Source organism: Scleropages formosus, chromosome 6, assembly GCF_900964775.1.
Source record: "Scleropages formosus chromosome 6, fSclFor1.1, whole genome shotgun sequence".
In the NCBI taxonomy this organism is placed as follows: domain Eukaryota; kingdom Metazoa; phylum Chordata; class Actinopteri; order Osteoglossiformes; family Osteoglossidae; genus Scleropages; species Scleropages formosus.
The window spans coordinates 23,412,965-23,426,840 of NC_041811.1; the positions used below are offsets into that span (position 1 = coordinate 23,412,965).

Here is a 13,876-nt window from a genome sequence, read left to right on the forward strand (position 1 = left end):
GGACATTCATTGCAGTCACCTGTGACATTGGTTTTAATCCCTTGTTTCCCCGCCCAGCTGCTGCTTCGCCCCCTCTGTCCGACACAATGGCAATGAAAATATGAGGGCGGGGAGAGATTTTTTTTTTTTTTTAAAAAGGATATAACTTCGAAATACTTGCAATTTGTCGTCATTTCTTCTTTTCGCTGATGCTTTTCTCCCGAGACACTTACGAGGATTTACCCATTTCTGCAACAGGGTAATTTTTTACTCGAGCCTGTCAAGGCAAGGCCCTTATAGGTTCTTCGTTCTTGACTGTACGAGAAAGGTGCAGTGCGTGCAAACGCTCATTCTGCATTTTGCTGGAGTTCTCTGAGCATGATGGACAAAATAAATACAAAAAACAAAACAAAAAAAAATCCCACCAGTAGTGTATCAGTATGACAACAGTATCTTGTAATGTTTTTGTTCTCATGGCACAACTTGACGGTTACTTTTTCAGGCTGAAAGGCATCTTTGTTCTGTGCATAACTATGAAGCAAGGTATTTGGAGATTATTTAAACTGGGAACACCCAATTAACCATAAGCGCACTTCGGAAGAACGTGTCCCATGTGCCTTTGAGCCGGAGCGGATCGTTCCCGTCCGCTCGAGGAGTCGGACGGCATCTTGCTGCCACCTGACGCCGCGCTGTGCTATGACACGGGCGATGCCTGCGCGACGTGATGGCGTCGCGCGTCAGCCTCGTGACCTGCGTTCGCCAGTATGCCGGTTCACCTGTATACAGGTGTGCCGCTTGGTTCAGCTGTGTCCTTCCAAACAGGACGCGCCAATGCGATATATAAAATTACCCTGGGAATGGCGTGTTTCAATATCCTTGGCATTCCTAAAGTAAATCAGCCTGTTCTGGATCTCTCTTCAGACTTTTTCCTTAAGGCCCTTGTTTGTTTTATTCACATCTACTCTGTGTGCCTTGTTAATTTTCCAACCAGATTTGTCAGAGAAGAGGTAAAAAAAAAAAAACTGCATTCTTTTTTAGCGCTCTCGCTTTTTTTTGAATTCCTGTATTCCTAACGACTGTTGAATAAATACAGATGTGGTTGAGCATCATGGCGGCACAGCGGGTAGCGCCGGTGCCTCAATTCCTGTAACTGAGGGTTCAAATCAGGTCGCGTGTAAATGGAGCTTTCGGGTTCTGCCCGAGTTCGTAAGGGTTTGCGCCGGGTGCTCCCGTTTCCTCTCGCAATCCAAAGACATGTTTCAGGTGAATTGGTGACGCTCTACCTAATAACTCATTAATAGTTGCGTCGCACAGAAAACTTAGTCCTGTGATTTGTACAACTCACAAATCCACATTCATACTGTGCAGGGTTTGCTTGTTTGAAAGACGTTTTTTGGGATGGTACCGCTGTGTATGAAGGGCTGTTCCGAGCACCTTTATGGCATATAAAGCTCTTTTACAGGGTTCTTCGTAAAAATTGACACTTAGTGCTTGTGTTCCACTCATGAAGGTCCGGCGGGTTGCTTGCAATGATGTTGGGATGCTACATTTAGATTGAGGATTTGACAAGGCAAGCTGTAGGGGTAAGAGGCATCATGCCATCCTTTCAGACTCTACCCCCTGTTTTTCCCCAGCTCGGCGGTGTCCTCCTGCCTCAACCGTGTCTACCAGAGCCTGGCCAACCTCATCCGTTGGTCTGACCAGGTCATGTTGGAGGGCGTCAACTTGGAGGACAAGGAAACCATCGTAACTGTGACCGCTGTGATAAAAGCAGTGTTGGATGGTGTGAAGGTAGTGTAGAAAAAGAAAAAAAAAAAAGAAAAGCAAACTTAAGAATTTCACCAGTGGGGGAGGGTGTTTTCTGTCTTCTGTCAACAAAAATAATTTATCTCAAGTATTTTATGATGTCACCCTTCTGCCACTGACATAATGGCTGTCAGATGTTTCTGGCTGTCCAGATGTTTCTGCTTGGCTGTGATTTGTAAGTGCATGACTCTCTGGTTACTTTCAGGAGCTGGTAAAGCTGACCATAGAGAAGCAGGAGCAACCATCTCCTGCATCTCCTGTCAAGCCTGTGCCGCCCGTGGCGAAGCCTGAGAGGTGAGCAGGTCATGCAGTGGAAAACTGAATTGTAGAGGTATTTCTGTGTTTACATTTACATTGTTTATATTTATTCGCTTAGCAGATGCTTTTCTCCAAAGCGACTTACACTGGATACTATGTAGTGTTACCAGCCCACACACCTTACTCACCAAGGTGACTTACGCTGCTAGATACACTACTTACACTGGGTCGCTCATCCATACATCAGTGGAACACACACTCTCTGTCACTCACACCGTATGGGTGAATCTGAACAGCATGTCTTTGAGTATGGGAAGAAACCAGAGCACCCGGAAGAAACCCACGCAGACACGGGGAGAACATGCAAACTCCACACAGATTGAGCGGGGATCGAACCCACGTCCTCTCGCACCACCCAGGCGCTGTGAGACGGCAGCGCTACACACTGTGCCGCGGTGCTGCCACTGTGTGTGCGCGCGTGTGTGTTCTGAAACGTGTGCCGTCTCTTGCTAAGCCCGCTTTGCCCCCTCGATCCTCCTTAAACAGCATTGCAGAGCTGCCTCTCAATGACAGGGATAAGGAGATCCTGAGCAAAACTACGGTGGTGGCCCAGCCAGTGGAGGCGCTGGCGGATACTGTGGACGAGGAGGTGGCTCCTCCCAAGCCCCCGCTGCCTGGACTGAAGGTGGCAGAGCACAGGTGAGAGTCCTGCCCGAACACAGGCAAAGGAGCTGTCCCTGTCCCCTGTGGTCCACTGCACTCAAGTCTCATAGCCGCCACACCCCGCCCCCCCCCCCCCAACCTTTGCACAGCGCTGAACCTTGGAAATCGCAGCTACGTTTTAGAAGAAAATAATATTTTGGTTTACAGCCGTCACGGGAGTGAAAGTGTCTGAAAATAACCGTTTAAGCTGTGGCGGCGCCATCCGAGACTAATTACTCGCTGAATTGCTAATGCCGCTAATTAATTTATGAAACTGTTCGCTCAATTAAGAGAGAATTTTCTTATCTACTTGGCAAAGGTAACCGTGGGGAAAAATCAGAATAAGTATCGCATGCACCTATTGCCTTCCCCGATACGATGAGGAATCACAGCGTTTGTTTACATTAAGCAGGTTCTCTGGGTCGTAGAATTTTTTTTATTTTTTTTTGTTCCCGCACATAGGTGGGTTTTTTTTTTTTTACAAATGAAATGCTGCGGCCAGAGCTTCTTCTCCCTCCTCGTGGAAACAACTGCTGATTTAAAGCAGATCCAAGCTGGATGAACTGAAGGGAACTCTTATCGGAGCCGTCAGGGGAGGGAATGCAGAAGTGGGTCAAACCGGGCCTTGTGGCCCCCCTCGTTTAAGGAAGCGTTCGGCTGTGGTCATCTTGACGGAGGAATGCCAAGAAAAGATGCTCTGGGCCTTTTTTTTTTTCCCCCCCTCTCTCCGAGAAAGCGGACGTAGCTGCGCTCTCATGTTCTGCTGATCGGCGCGTTACGGGCGCATGTAGCGGTGGTGGATATATCGTTGCCGGCTTGGCCACTTTGAAGGTTTTAGTCATCGAGTCGAGGTGTTTCTACGCGCCTTCGCCCGTCAGACGTACGGGACCGTACGGCACGTGGTCAGCTGTGCAAGCTGTGCCCCCCGTTCGCTTTTCAGGCAAACCCGGTTTGCGAGATCCAGACGTTCGCGCCTTTGTTTTGACGCTCCGAGACGATCGCCCCGCACACCTCGGTGATGAAACGATGCTGCAATTACAGGGTAAATTACCTTGCGTCATGCTCATCCCCTGTGAGAAACTGCAGAACCTGCCTCGATAGACGCGTTAGTTCTCAGGAATGGCGCTCGGTTTCCTCCCGTTTCTGAGAAACGCGCCAGGCGGAGGTGGAGCTGAAGGCGGGCCGTGGGCGCGGGAACGGCGGCGCGTTGACGGTGTGCTGCGGTGGCGGGACTTTGCTCACTTCCTCTTCCTGCTCTTCTCATCATCTTGTCCTTCTTTCCATGTTGTCTGGGATTGGTTGGCTTTGTTCCCGCTGGCTTTGCGAGCAGAGTGCAGTGGAGCGCTGAGCCCCAGGTCGGCACACAGCGGAGGGCCACGCAGCCAGAAAAGTACGTTCACCCCCCCCCCCCCCCTCCCCGCCCCACTCCATGATGCCCAGTGCTCGCTCGCTCATGGGTCATCTGTGTTGCGCTGTGCTGTTTCTCAGCCCTGCCCCCCTCCCCACTTCCCTTGAACTCTCCGATTGGGAAAAGGGCAGCAAAGCATGTTCCCAGAGTGCATCTCTTTGAGTCACGGATGCACCGCCCGCCGCAATGCAAGCGCAGCGGAAGCGTGCATGTCGTGCCAATCCGTGGGTTTCTTCCTCCCCTCCCCTCACCTGCCCCTGCTCCCCAGGAGTAAAACCCTATTCTGGGTTGTGTGATGATCATGCGCCCTAAAGACTGAGCATCTGTGAGTCTCTAGGGCCTTGGCAAGGGTTGGGAAAGGTTGGCCGCCGGGTTGCCTTTTGGAATTCTGGGAGCGCTGCGCACTGTTCCGGGCTCTACGGCGCCCGCGCAACGATCGGGCCATCCAGACTCTGCCCGTGTTTGAGCGGGAACGGCGCCACGACGTTTGTTTATGCCGTTCTGCCTTGATGTTCAGGGTAATCAATGCTTGCTGCGCTGATGATAAACCGTGTGTATGTGTGTCTAGCCCCCCAGCTCTTCCACCGAAAAAGCGCCAGTCTGCCCCTTCCCCCACCCGGGTGGCAGTGGTCGCCCCTATGAGTCGGACTACGAGCGGCTCCAGCCTTCCTATTGGGATAAACAAACAGGTAGGAGTGGGCTGGCTCGACCAATGAGTAAGACGGTCTGCGGGGGGCGTACTTATTAATAAGGGATAACATATCTACGGCTATTTGGGCCTAGGGTGCCAGGACAGTTTTTGAATTCCGTGTTGCCTGTATATTCAATCTGTGCTATTTCTCTCCCCCCAAGGAGTACGACCTGGAGTACTTGCAGCGTCGTTTCTCGGGCGGCAGCCACTCGTACGGCGGCGAGTCGCCCCGTCTGTCCCCTTGCAGCAGCATGGGCAAGCTGAGCAAGTCGGACGAGCAGCTGTCGTCCCTGGAGCAGGACAGCGGGCAGTGCTCGCGCAACACCAGCTGCGAGACGCTGGGTAGGAACACGCAAGCGCACACGGAAACAAGGGGATGCACGCGCTTGCCGCCTTTGCCGTTTTCGGTTTGTTATTAGGGGAAGTAGATTCTGTAAGTGGCTAAGGAGTTGAACTTGTGACCAGAAGGTTATAGGGTGAGTCCCTGGAGGGATCATAAAATTTCAGTGGAAATGGGGAAAGTGTAAATGCACGACCATGTAAAATCTATTTCTGATTAGCTTTTATTTAGCTGATGCCTTTACCCAAAGAGACAATCCGAGTTTTATATTATGAGTTACTTATAATTATTTACTCATTTATATAGCTGAGTAGCTTTGACTGGAGCAATTCATGGTAAATACTGTGCTCAAGGGTACTACAAACGTGGATCCTTCGAGCGCACAGCGGCAGCTCTAACCACTGCGTCACCTGCTGCCGCTTTTTTCACGTTTCTCTTTTACTGGCTTAATCATGGATCCGTTGAACTAGCAAAGCTGCTCAATAATGCCGTACTGGATTTTTATGGGGGGTGCGGTGGCGCGGCGGGTTTGTCCGGGTCCCGCTCTCTGGTGGGTCTGGGGTTCGAGTCCCGCTTGGGCTACCTTGCGATGGAGTGGCGTCCCGTCCTGGGTGTTTCCCCTCCCCCTCAGCCTTGCGCCCTGTGCTGCCGGGTTGGGCTCCGGTTTGCCGCGACCCCGCATGGGACAAGTGGTTTCAGACTCTGTATGTGTAGATTTTTATGTGAATTCCGTGACATTTTCCAGGTTACTGCACAGTTATAAGGAACTTTGAGGATTTTTTTATGGATTATTTTCCATCACTATGGTCTGTTTTTCCATTCCCTTTGGGGAAAAATGCCCTGTAGTGCCTTTTGGGATTTGACTCATATATACTATATATGCACATTGATTTAATTGACCCTGACATGTCCTCGCTTCAGAAATCCATGCAAATGTATATGAACACAAGCACGCAAGTACAAGGACATGTCTGCAGACATGCGCAGGCTACAGCATCAGCTGGACAGAAGCAGAAATCCTGTAAACATCGATGTAAACCGCTGCAGTACCGTGGTTTGGGCCGTACACCAAGCGCGCGCACACACACACACACACACACACACACACACACACACACACACACACACAGAGGTTCTATTGGCTCTCAAACAGGACTCCTGCACTTTTTCCCTGTGCTCTCAAAGCCCTTGGCCCTTGGCAAAACCCGTCCAGAAACCAGAGATCTCCCGGGTCAGGCTCTTCCGGACTGGGCTGCTATGCCGTTCCTCCCAATGGATCATCGCCTTATCTACCGCAGGCTCCCCAGGAGGCGTGTAGAGAGCAGAGAGGAGACCTTGTCGTCTCTAGTCTGCTCGCTTGGTGCCGCGTCCATTCGTTCTGTTTACCCCAGTTTCAGAGTAATGAAGGGAATTGATGACAATCGCCCATTTAAAACGCGGCCGTAATGCGTCATCGGGCAGCCTTTCTACATGTCTGATTTCCCTCGCTCTTGAATTATTGATATTGTTTTATATTTAACTTGATATAATGTGCCACATAATCCATAAACCGCACGCTAGTGCTAAGTGGGAATTTCCGTGTGACATTAAATACACACAGTACGTGTGCAGGCGGAGAACGTGGAGATAAGCCAGCGGAAGGGAAACGCTGGTCCTCGACGTACAGAGCTCTGCTGATTTTGGAGCGAAGCGCCCTGATTGACCACGGTCTGGCCGTCGCCCTAACAGGGTCCGTCTGTGTTTAGTAGGTGGCCGCGGAACGAGTCGGTACAGTGTTTCCTTGTTTGCCGCCTGACACCAGGGCCTGTTAACAAGGTCTGCACTCACACGCCGACCGACGGGTTGGAACTGCGGGTCCCCCAGCTCTGCATCCCAGCGGGTCCGTCAGGGTGAAGGGGGCAGGTGAACGCCCCTCTATGCATTCCGAGTTCTTTTTTCCGGCTTTCGCTGGGCCACACTTGACCTTCTGTTCTGGTGGAGGCTGTTGCACCCAGGCTGCTAGAGGCAAGACCCCATGGGCAGCGAATGGGTGGTTGACCTCAACCGACCGCGGGATGTCGCACCCGAAGGCCTCTGCGGTCACCGAAAATCTAGAAAATGCGGAAAGGGCACGAGCAGCAACAGAGCAAGAGGCCCGTGCTGGGGATGCGACAGTTACCGTGGAAACGGAGCCCTTGTGGAAATCATCCAGTGGGCTTGAATGGAAGATGGAAAGTCTTCTCTGCCTTTTCCACCCCGAGGAGCTGCTGTGTGTGGAGGGAAAGTGTTCATCAGTGTTTTTGACTCGCTTGACGCTGTCACAGATTCCGCTTGGAGTTAGAGGGTTAACTGTTTCGGTAGCGGGTAGCTCGGCATTGTACTCGGTTTTAAAAAACATACTCAAACACCCATGCTCGCGACCACACCTGCACTTTAAATCCTTTTCGGTGTTGTTATATATGAGTAAGCCTGTATTGATAGTTTCTGTCAGTGCTAGGTTGGCTTTCATTATTATTATTATTATTATTATTATTATTATTGAAACACTCACTATCATTAACCACTTCAATAAGTCAGGATCACAGTGGTCCAGCACTTATCCCAGAAGCACAGTTGTTGTTTTTATCATTTTTACGTTTGTAATAAGCTATTTACTGGAATTTACCAATTTATACGGCAGGGTAACGTTTACCCTTTTAAACTTCAATTTAAGGTGTTACAGCAGGGATTTGATCAGAGACCTTTTGATTCCAAGGCAACAGCTGTAACCACTAGAGCACCTGCTGGCTCATATGATCATTTGCTTTTTAAATTCCTAAACTCCGGGGGGGGGGGGGGTGCCGTCCTGGGTGTGTCCCCTCCCCCCCTTCAGCCTTGCGCCTTGTGTTGCCGGGTTAGGCTCCGGTTCGCTCCGACCTCACTCAGGACAAGCAGTTGTAGACATTGTGTGTGTGTGTGTGTGTGTGTGTGTGTGTGTGTGTGTGTGAGATTCCTAAAGCAATTGAGTGTCTTTTATTACAGATGGCGATATGTGGCGTTCTGTGCATAGTAGAAGTGGTTCAATGTTACATATATCTAAAGGAGGGACCGACACCTACCCCTTCATCTGATTTCTTTTCTTTCATAGCTGATTCATTGTCAGCTCGCATTTTCCCAGTTTTTATTTCAGCTGTTATAAGGCAAATTGTGAAACCGAAACCCAAACTGATCCCAGATCAGGTACGAAGGGCATAGCGTCCCGAGAGATGCTGAGCTTCGAGCACGAGGCTTTACCGCTCTGCAGCATGACCGAATTTCCCTCTCTCCCCTGTGCAGACAACACGGAAAACTACGACCCTGACTATGACTTCCTGCACCAGGACCTGTCCAGTACCGACCACATCCCGTCCATGCCAACGGGGGGCTGCCTGAGCCCCCTGCCGGAGTCTCACAGCGAATCGTCGTCGCCGGGCCTCGCCCACCAGCCCACCCAGCCCTGCTTCGGCTCCCCGGCCGGCCCGCCTACGTCCGAGCCGTGGAGTCCCCGGGCCGCCTCGGCGGCACCGGCTCCGCCCGCCCTGCCCCAGAAGAAGCGCCGTAGCGCTGCGTCTCAGGCCTCCGGCTCCTTCGACGGCTCTGCCTTCCGCGTCTCCTACGAGCGCCACCCGTCCCACTACGACAACATCAGCGAGGAGGACATGCAGGCCGTGCCACCCTTCCCCTTGTTCACGCCTAATTCGCCCATGCCCCAGAGCAACGGCGGAGGTTTTATGGCTGACTTCATCGCCAGCGACGGTGCCGAGATCCCAGAAAGCCCACCTCCGCTTCCCGAGAAAAAGAGCCGTCACAGTGAGTCCTGGGTCCTCGGGGGTCCGTCTGGAGGTGGGAGCACAGTGACTGCCGGGGGGGGGGGGGGGGGGGTGTTTCTCGAGGCTGAACGGTTTGTGATTTTCCTTGTCCCTTTTCCTTGGGTGCGGTTGCAGGCAATAGAGCAGGGGGTGCGATAGTGGTTTGGCTGGAGGCAAGAGCGTGAGGCCACCGGGTCTAGGGGAGCGAGGCCCTTGAGGAGCAGGACGAAGACCTACTGGTCCAAGTGTTGGGGGCACAGAGAAGTCAGCAATAAGGGGAGGCTGCTGGGACAATTGGGGGGTTGTTGTTTTTATCATTAGCGCTGGATAAGTGATCAGTGGGCAGCTTGGTGTAGCGGGGATTTGTGTGGCATGAGCGGTTAGTAGAACTTCAGTCCCTACTGGGGAATTGTGGACAAGACAGAGGGGCTTAATTCACATCCTCTGCCATCTACATGGGTGGGGGGGCCTCTTCTAGGGAAATCATTGTTGGTGCCAGCGGGTTTCACAGAATCAGACTTCTGTTGGCAAACACGAGGAAATTTCTCTCTGGTTACAGCACGGGCCTCTCCCAGCCCTGCAGGAAATGACCTCGACTTTATGTGTGTCTTGGGGGGTGGGGTGCTGATGTAATGTCCTCGTGCTGTTTATCGCCTCCCGATGATGTCGGAGGAACGGGCGGGTGAGCGAAGGGAGCACGATGGGGACGTTGACTGTGTGTGTTGCGCTGCTGCCTCCCCCCCCCGCTCGCCGCCGCGCAGTCCTGCAGTACATGCAGTTTGTGGAGGACTACTCGGAGCCGCAGCCCTCGGTCTTCTACCAGACGCCACAGAGCGAGAGCATCTACGAGCAGCGCAACCGCCGCTTCCAGGAGGTGTATGGCTTCAACGACTCCTTCAGCAGCACCGACTCGGTCCACGAGCCCGTGCCGCCTCCTGCCCTGCCGCCCAAGCAGAGACAGCTGGTGAGTGCGCCCCCGCCCCCCACCGGAGTAACTCCGCCTGCTGGAAACCGCCCCAGATACTGTTGTTCAGAGGCCCTTACAGTCCACTGGCAGGGAGCTGGGCCCATCCTGTAATAAAGTGCCCCAGTGTGTTGTTCCCGAGCTCTCGGAGGTATTTACAGCGTGTATTCCGGAACGTTCCGGTCTCCTTTCACCGCAGGCTTCCTCTGTAATTACCACTTAGTCAATTAATATAATCCAAATTGGACAAAGCTCCTTCGTTTCATACTTTCTTTCACATCTCTTCATTAATTATATGTCGACGTGCAACGAGTCTGTTTTCTTTCTGGATCGGATCGATTGAAACGGCAACTAACGTGCCAGCCGTCGCAGCGTCGCGTCGACAGATTCGTGCGTTCGTGAGAAACGCAGATATTATTTTAGTGAGACGCGAGGCACCGACAACTGACCCGTACTACGCGTCAGACCTGAAGAGGGAGACTGCTAAAAATAACATTTTGAGAGGCTACTCCTTATCTGTTAAAACTGCTTGTACGCGGTTTGATGTTTCGCATATAAGCCCGTGATCCCTAAAACTAAAACCCTTAATCTGCGGGATTAATCAACGGAGAGGGATGAAACGGAAACCCCGGTGTCACGTGGCCTGCCGGAATCGCTTTTTTGGCACGCTCTCCTCGTAGGTTTCCAAGGAGGCTTTTGCGGCAGACTCGGGGGCGAGGGTTCGTGGGCGAACGCCGAGCTGAGGACGAGCTGTCGGATGCGGGCCAGGCGGCACCGAAGCCGCTCCCCGTGCTGTGGACACGTACGCTGTGCGACAGTTTGAAGCGACGCTCATCTTTATCCAGAAGTGGTAACTAAGCTCACGTGTCAACCGTCCTCGCTCTGCAGCGGTTAGTCCGTTTCGTTTCCCCGTCGGGGTTCCTCCAGCGGTATTCTGGTTACGAAAAGTGCTTCGCCGTTCAGGGTTTTGTGCCGTTTGTACAATTTAGGGAGACGGATGTAGGAGGAGCTGTACAAGTAGGTAAAAACATGCTCGTTGTGGGCTGTTCGGAGCGGCGAACGTACGTGGCTTTGCTGAGATGGAGAGTTTGTGGTTGGCAGGTGCTAGGGAGGCTGCGGGGGGGGGGGGAGATCTGTCTGATGTGGGAAGCCAAACTCCCCATCGTGCCCAAGGTTCACTCGCAGAGCTGAACACACACGTTATGTCCTCTATGCGTGTCAGTCTGTCTATCCACGCTAGTAATTGGTAAACCACTGAGGAAACATAAAGGGGATTAATGCACCATGAATGGAGGAACTAAAATTAATTTATTTTTGATAACCGCTTGTCCGACACGGGGTTACTGTCCTCCAGAGACTATCCCAGAAACACTGGGTGCGAAGCCAGGCAGGGGTCACCCAGTGTGGGATGCCAGTCCATTGCAGTACGATCACACGGTCATTCGCTCCACCCGCAAACGCACCGCGGGTCATTTGGATTCGGCGGTTTGCCCGAAACGCGTGTCTTCGGGAGAAAACCAGAGCGCCCAGAGGAAACGCATGTGACCAGGGAGACCCTGCAAACTCCTGAGCAGGCATCCTGGTGAACATGCGGTCAAGACCTTAATGGGGCAGACTAAGTCATCCTCGTCTCATGTCACCTCATCTCACCGGGAGCTGGATTTATTTGTAAGCAGCCTTCATTCATTATTAATGATTGCATCGGTCGCCATGGGGAGCCGTGATAACGAAGCTCGTAGAAGAAATTAGTGTGCTAAACAGGATCGTGTGCCTTTATTTCTTTCGGCCATGGATAGTTCCAAAAGTGAGCCAGTTTGAGATGACATCCTGCGCTTTCAGTCCACCTTGTAGAGTGATCCCGCTCTTCTCGCTGTGGAAGTAGTTTGTTTGTTCACCTGTCCTTTGGGGTGTGCGTGTGTGTCTGTGTGCGAGACATGAATGGGGATGACATGTATGGTGAAACGCTGTTATTCTTCCAAACTGGTTTCACCTTCCGCCATCACAGATGAGTGATGAAGCTTAGCCGATCTGCACTTGGCGCTGTTTCTGCCTCCGTTCCACATGCATTTCCTCTATGGTCTTCTCACAGCTTCTGCTCCAAGGAGGACTTTTGTTACAGGGGAGCTCATTAAACCATCCAGCCGGTTGTGATGGGCCTAAGGTGATTTGCTGCAAGGCCTTGTGGTTTTTAGTGAGGGGATTAAGTGCTGTCCGTGTTTACGGCAGCTCGAACACTTCTTAACTCCTTTTTTCCCCCATTGCTTTTGGGTTCTCCTCCTTGCTTAAGTCTCCCACAGCTGTGCTTGGATGGCCCTGCATAGTGAAATAAATTCTGCCCTTGCTCTTCTCTCCCTCCTGCCTTCCTCCATTTCTCTCTCTCCTGTCCTCTCTTGTCCTGTGCCTCCTTTCTCTCCTGTCCTCGCAGGCCTCGCACTCTGCTTCTCCTTCCTCCTCCACCTCCTCCTCTCTCTCCTGCCACCTCCAGCCCTCGGCGGCGGCAGCGGAGGAGGCCGGCGCCGCGCTCTCCCTCAGCCTGTCAGTCTCTAACTCCTTCCTGAGCGGCCACTCCTCCTTGACCACGCCCACGGTGAGTCCCGGCACCATCGCTCCCCCCCCCCGCTGGCCTGGGGCATGAGCCCTGGTCTACCGGGGGCCTTCCCGGTGCCAGCTCCGGTCCTGTCCGGTTGTTGCTTGCCGTGCTCTGCGCTCGCCTCGTTTCTTCGGTCGACGGACCGCCCTCGCTTTGCCCGACGAGGTCACGTTCGGAGTGTGTGTTCATTAACGGCCTGTGTGTGGTGTGGTTGCAGGAGGGGCTGGAGCGGAGACCTTAGTTGTCAACAGTGAGCTGGACCTCAGCCTTTACACCGGTTGTCCATGTTTCTTATATTGCATGCTTTCCGTCCTTCAGTATTGGAGGTACTGATGTTAAACATCTGTGTGCTTTGTTTTGCTCAGGGAAGCATATTTTGGCATATCCTACCCTTTTTTTTTTTTTTTTTTTTTTTTGGTTCTGTTATTTTAGTCTGGCGTAAGAAGAGCGATGGTTAAAGTGCAGGTTTTTCACTCCACCAGGTGTACTGAAGCAGGGACAGCTGATGATTCGAAAGCCGAAATGAAATTCCAACTGAGAAGACTGTGTTCTTGAGAACTGATTTAATAGACTTGAGAATATCTTATGTCAGATGTCTCAGCTTTGTCAAAACTGGCGTTTTTACTTTTCAGAAATGCAACAGAATCTCTTTGTTACAGGGCAAGTGTAAGAGTGTATCCCTAAGCAGCAGAGGTTTGATTGCGAAGACATCTGCGTTGGTTCGAGGCCAGTTGTCCCATGTCTTAGCGCTCTGTGCCGTCTGTTGTCGCTGCTCAATGATTTGGCTGATGCTTTTGTCCAAAATGCAGCCTGTTCGAGGCCATGACCCAAGGTCCTCCCAGTGGAGTTTGTACTAGGTGCCACAGTTGCTCTACTCTGCAAGCTCCTGAAAATCTGCACTGTTGTAAATGAGACTGAATGAAGACATTGCATCAGCTACCTATGGAAATGAGAAGCTCACTGAATGTAACCAAATTCTGGATATGTTGTGCAAAGCCACATTTACACCGGTGTTGACTTACCCTAAACAGGAACAGCAAGCGTTCTCTTGTTCTGGAGAGTCGCAGTACACACACACACACACACACACACACACACACACACACACACACACACCATTTCTGTTGAATAAATCGACCCCCGTGTGATTCCTTCATAAAAGTGCACACACTGCGCACTTCACCTGCGTTAAGTTGTGGCCTTGCCGCATAGCCTTATTGTCCAGTAAGGACACCCCTCCACCCCGCACTATGAAAACAGTTGTGATCACTTAGAGCCAGAAGACTCTGATAAATATTTCCTGGCTGGTAAGTCGGGCTCCTGTTGCAGCCT

At 52.0% G+C, this 13,876-nt stretch overlaps 1 protein-coding gene across 14 annotated transcripts in view; it reads left to right on the forward strand.

The window, feature by feature from the left end:
* The window catches only part of rapgef1b (Rap guanine nucleotide exchange factor (GEF) 1b), a 65,310-nt gene that overhangs the window by 37,873 nt on the left and 13,561 nt on the right, over positions 1-13,876 (forward strand). For 8 of the 14 annotated variants that reach the window (XM_029252880.1, XM_029252878.1, XM_029252879.1 and 5 more), the window contains exons 4-12: positions 1,614-1,770; positions 1,991-2,079; positions 2,590-2,742; positions 4,076-4,135; positions 4,722-4,842; positions 5,006-5,186; positions 8,479-8,991; positions 9,752-9,954; positions 12,380-12,541. In XM_029252880.1, the coding sequence (XP_029108713.1) occupies positions 1,614-1,770; positions 1,991-2,079; positions 2,590-2,742; positions 4,076-4,135; positions 4,722-4,842; positions 5,006-5,186; positions 8,479-8,991; positions 9,752-9,954; positions 12,380-12,541 (1,639 nt within the window). The remainder of the gene's footprint in view (positions 1-1,613; positions 1,771-1,990; positions 2,080-2,589; positions 2,743-4,075; positions 4,136-4,721; positions 4,843-5,005; positions 5,187-8,478; positions 8,992-9,751; positions 9,955-12,379; positions 12,542-13,876) is intronic. The other 6 variants (XM_029252883.1, XM_029252888.1, XM_029252889.1 and 3 more) reach the window with 4 other exon arrangements.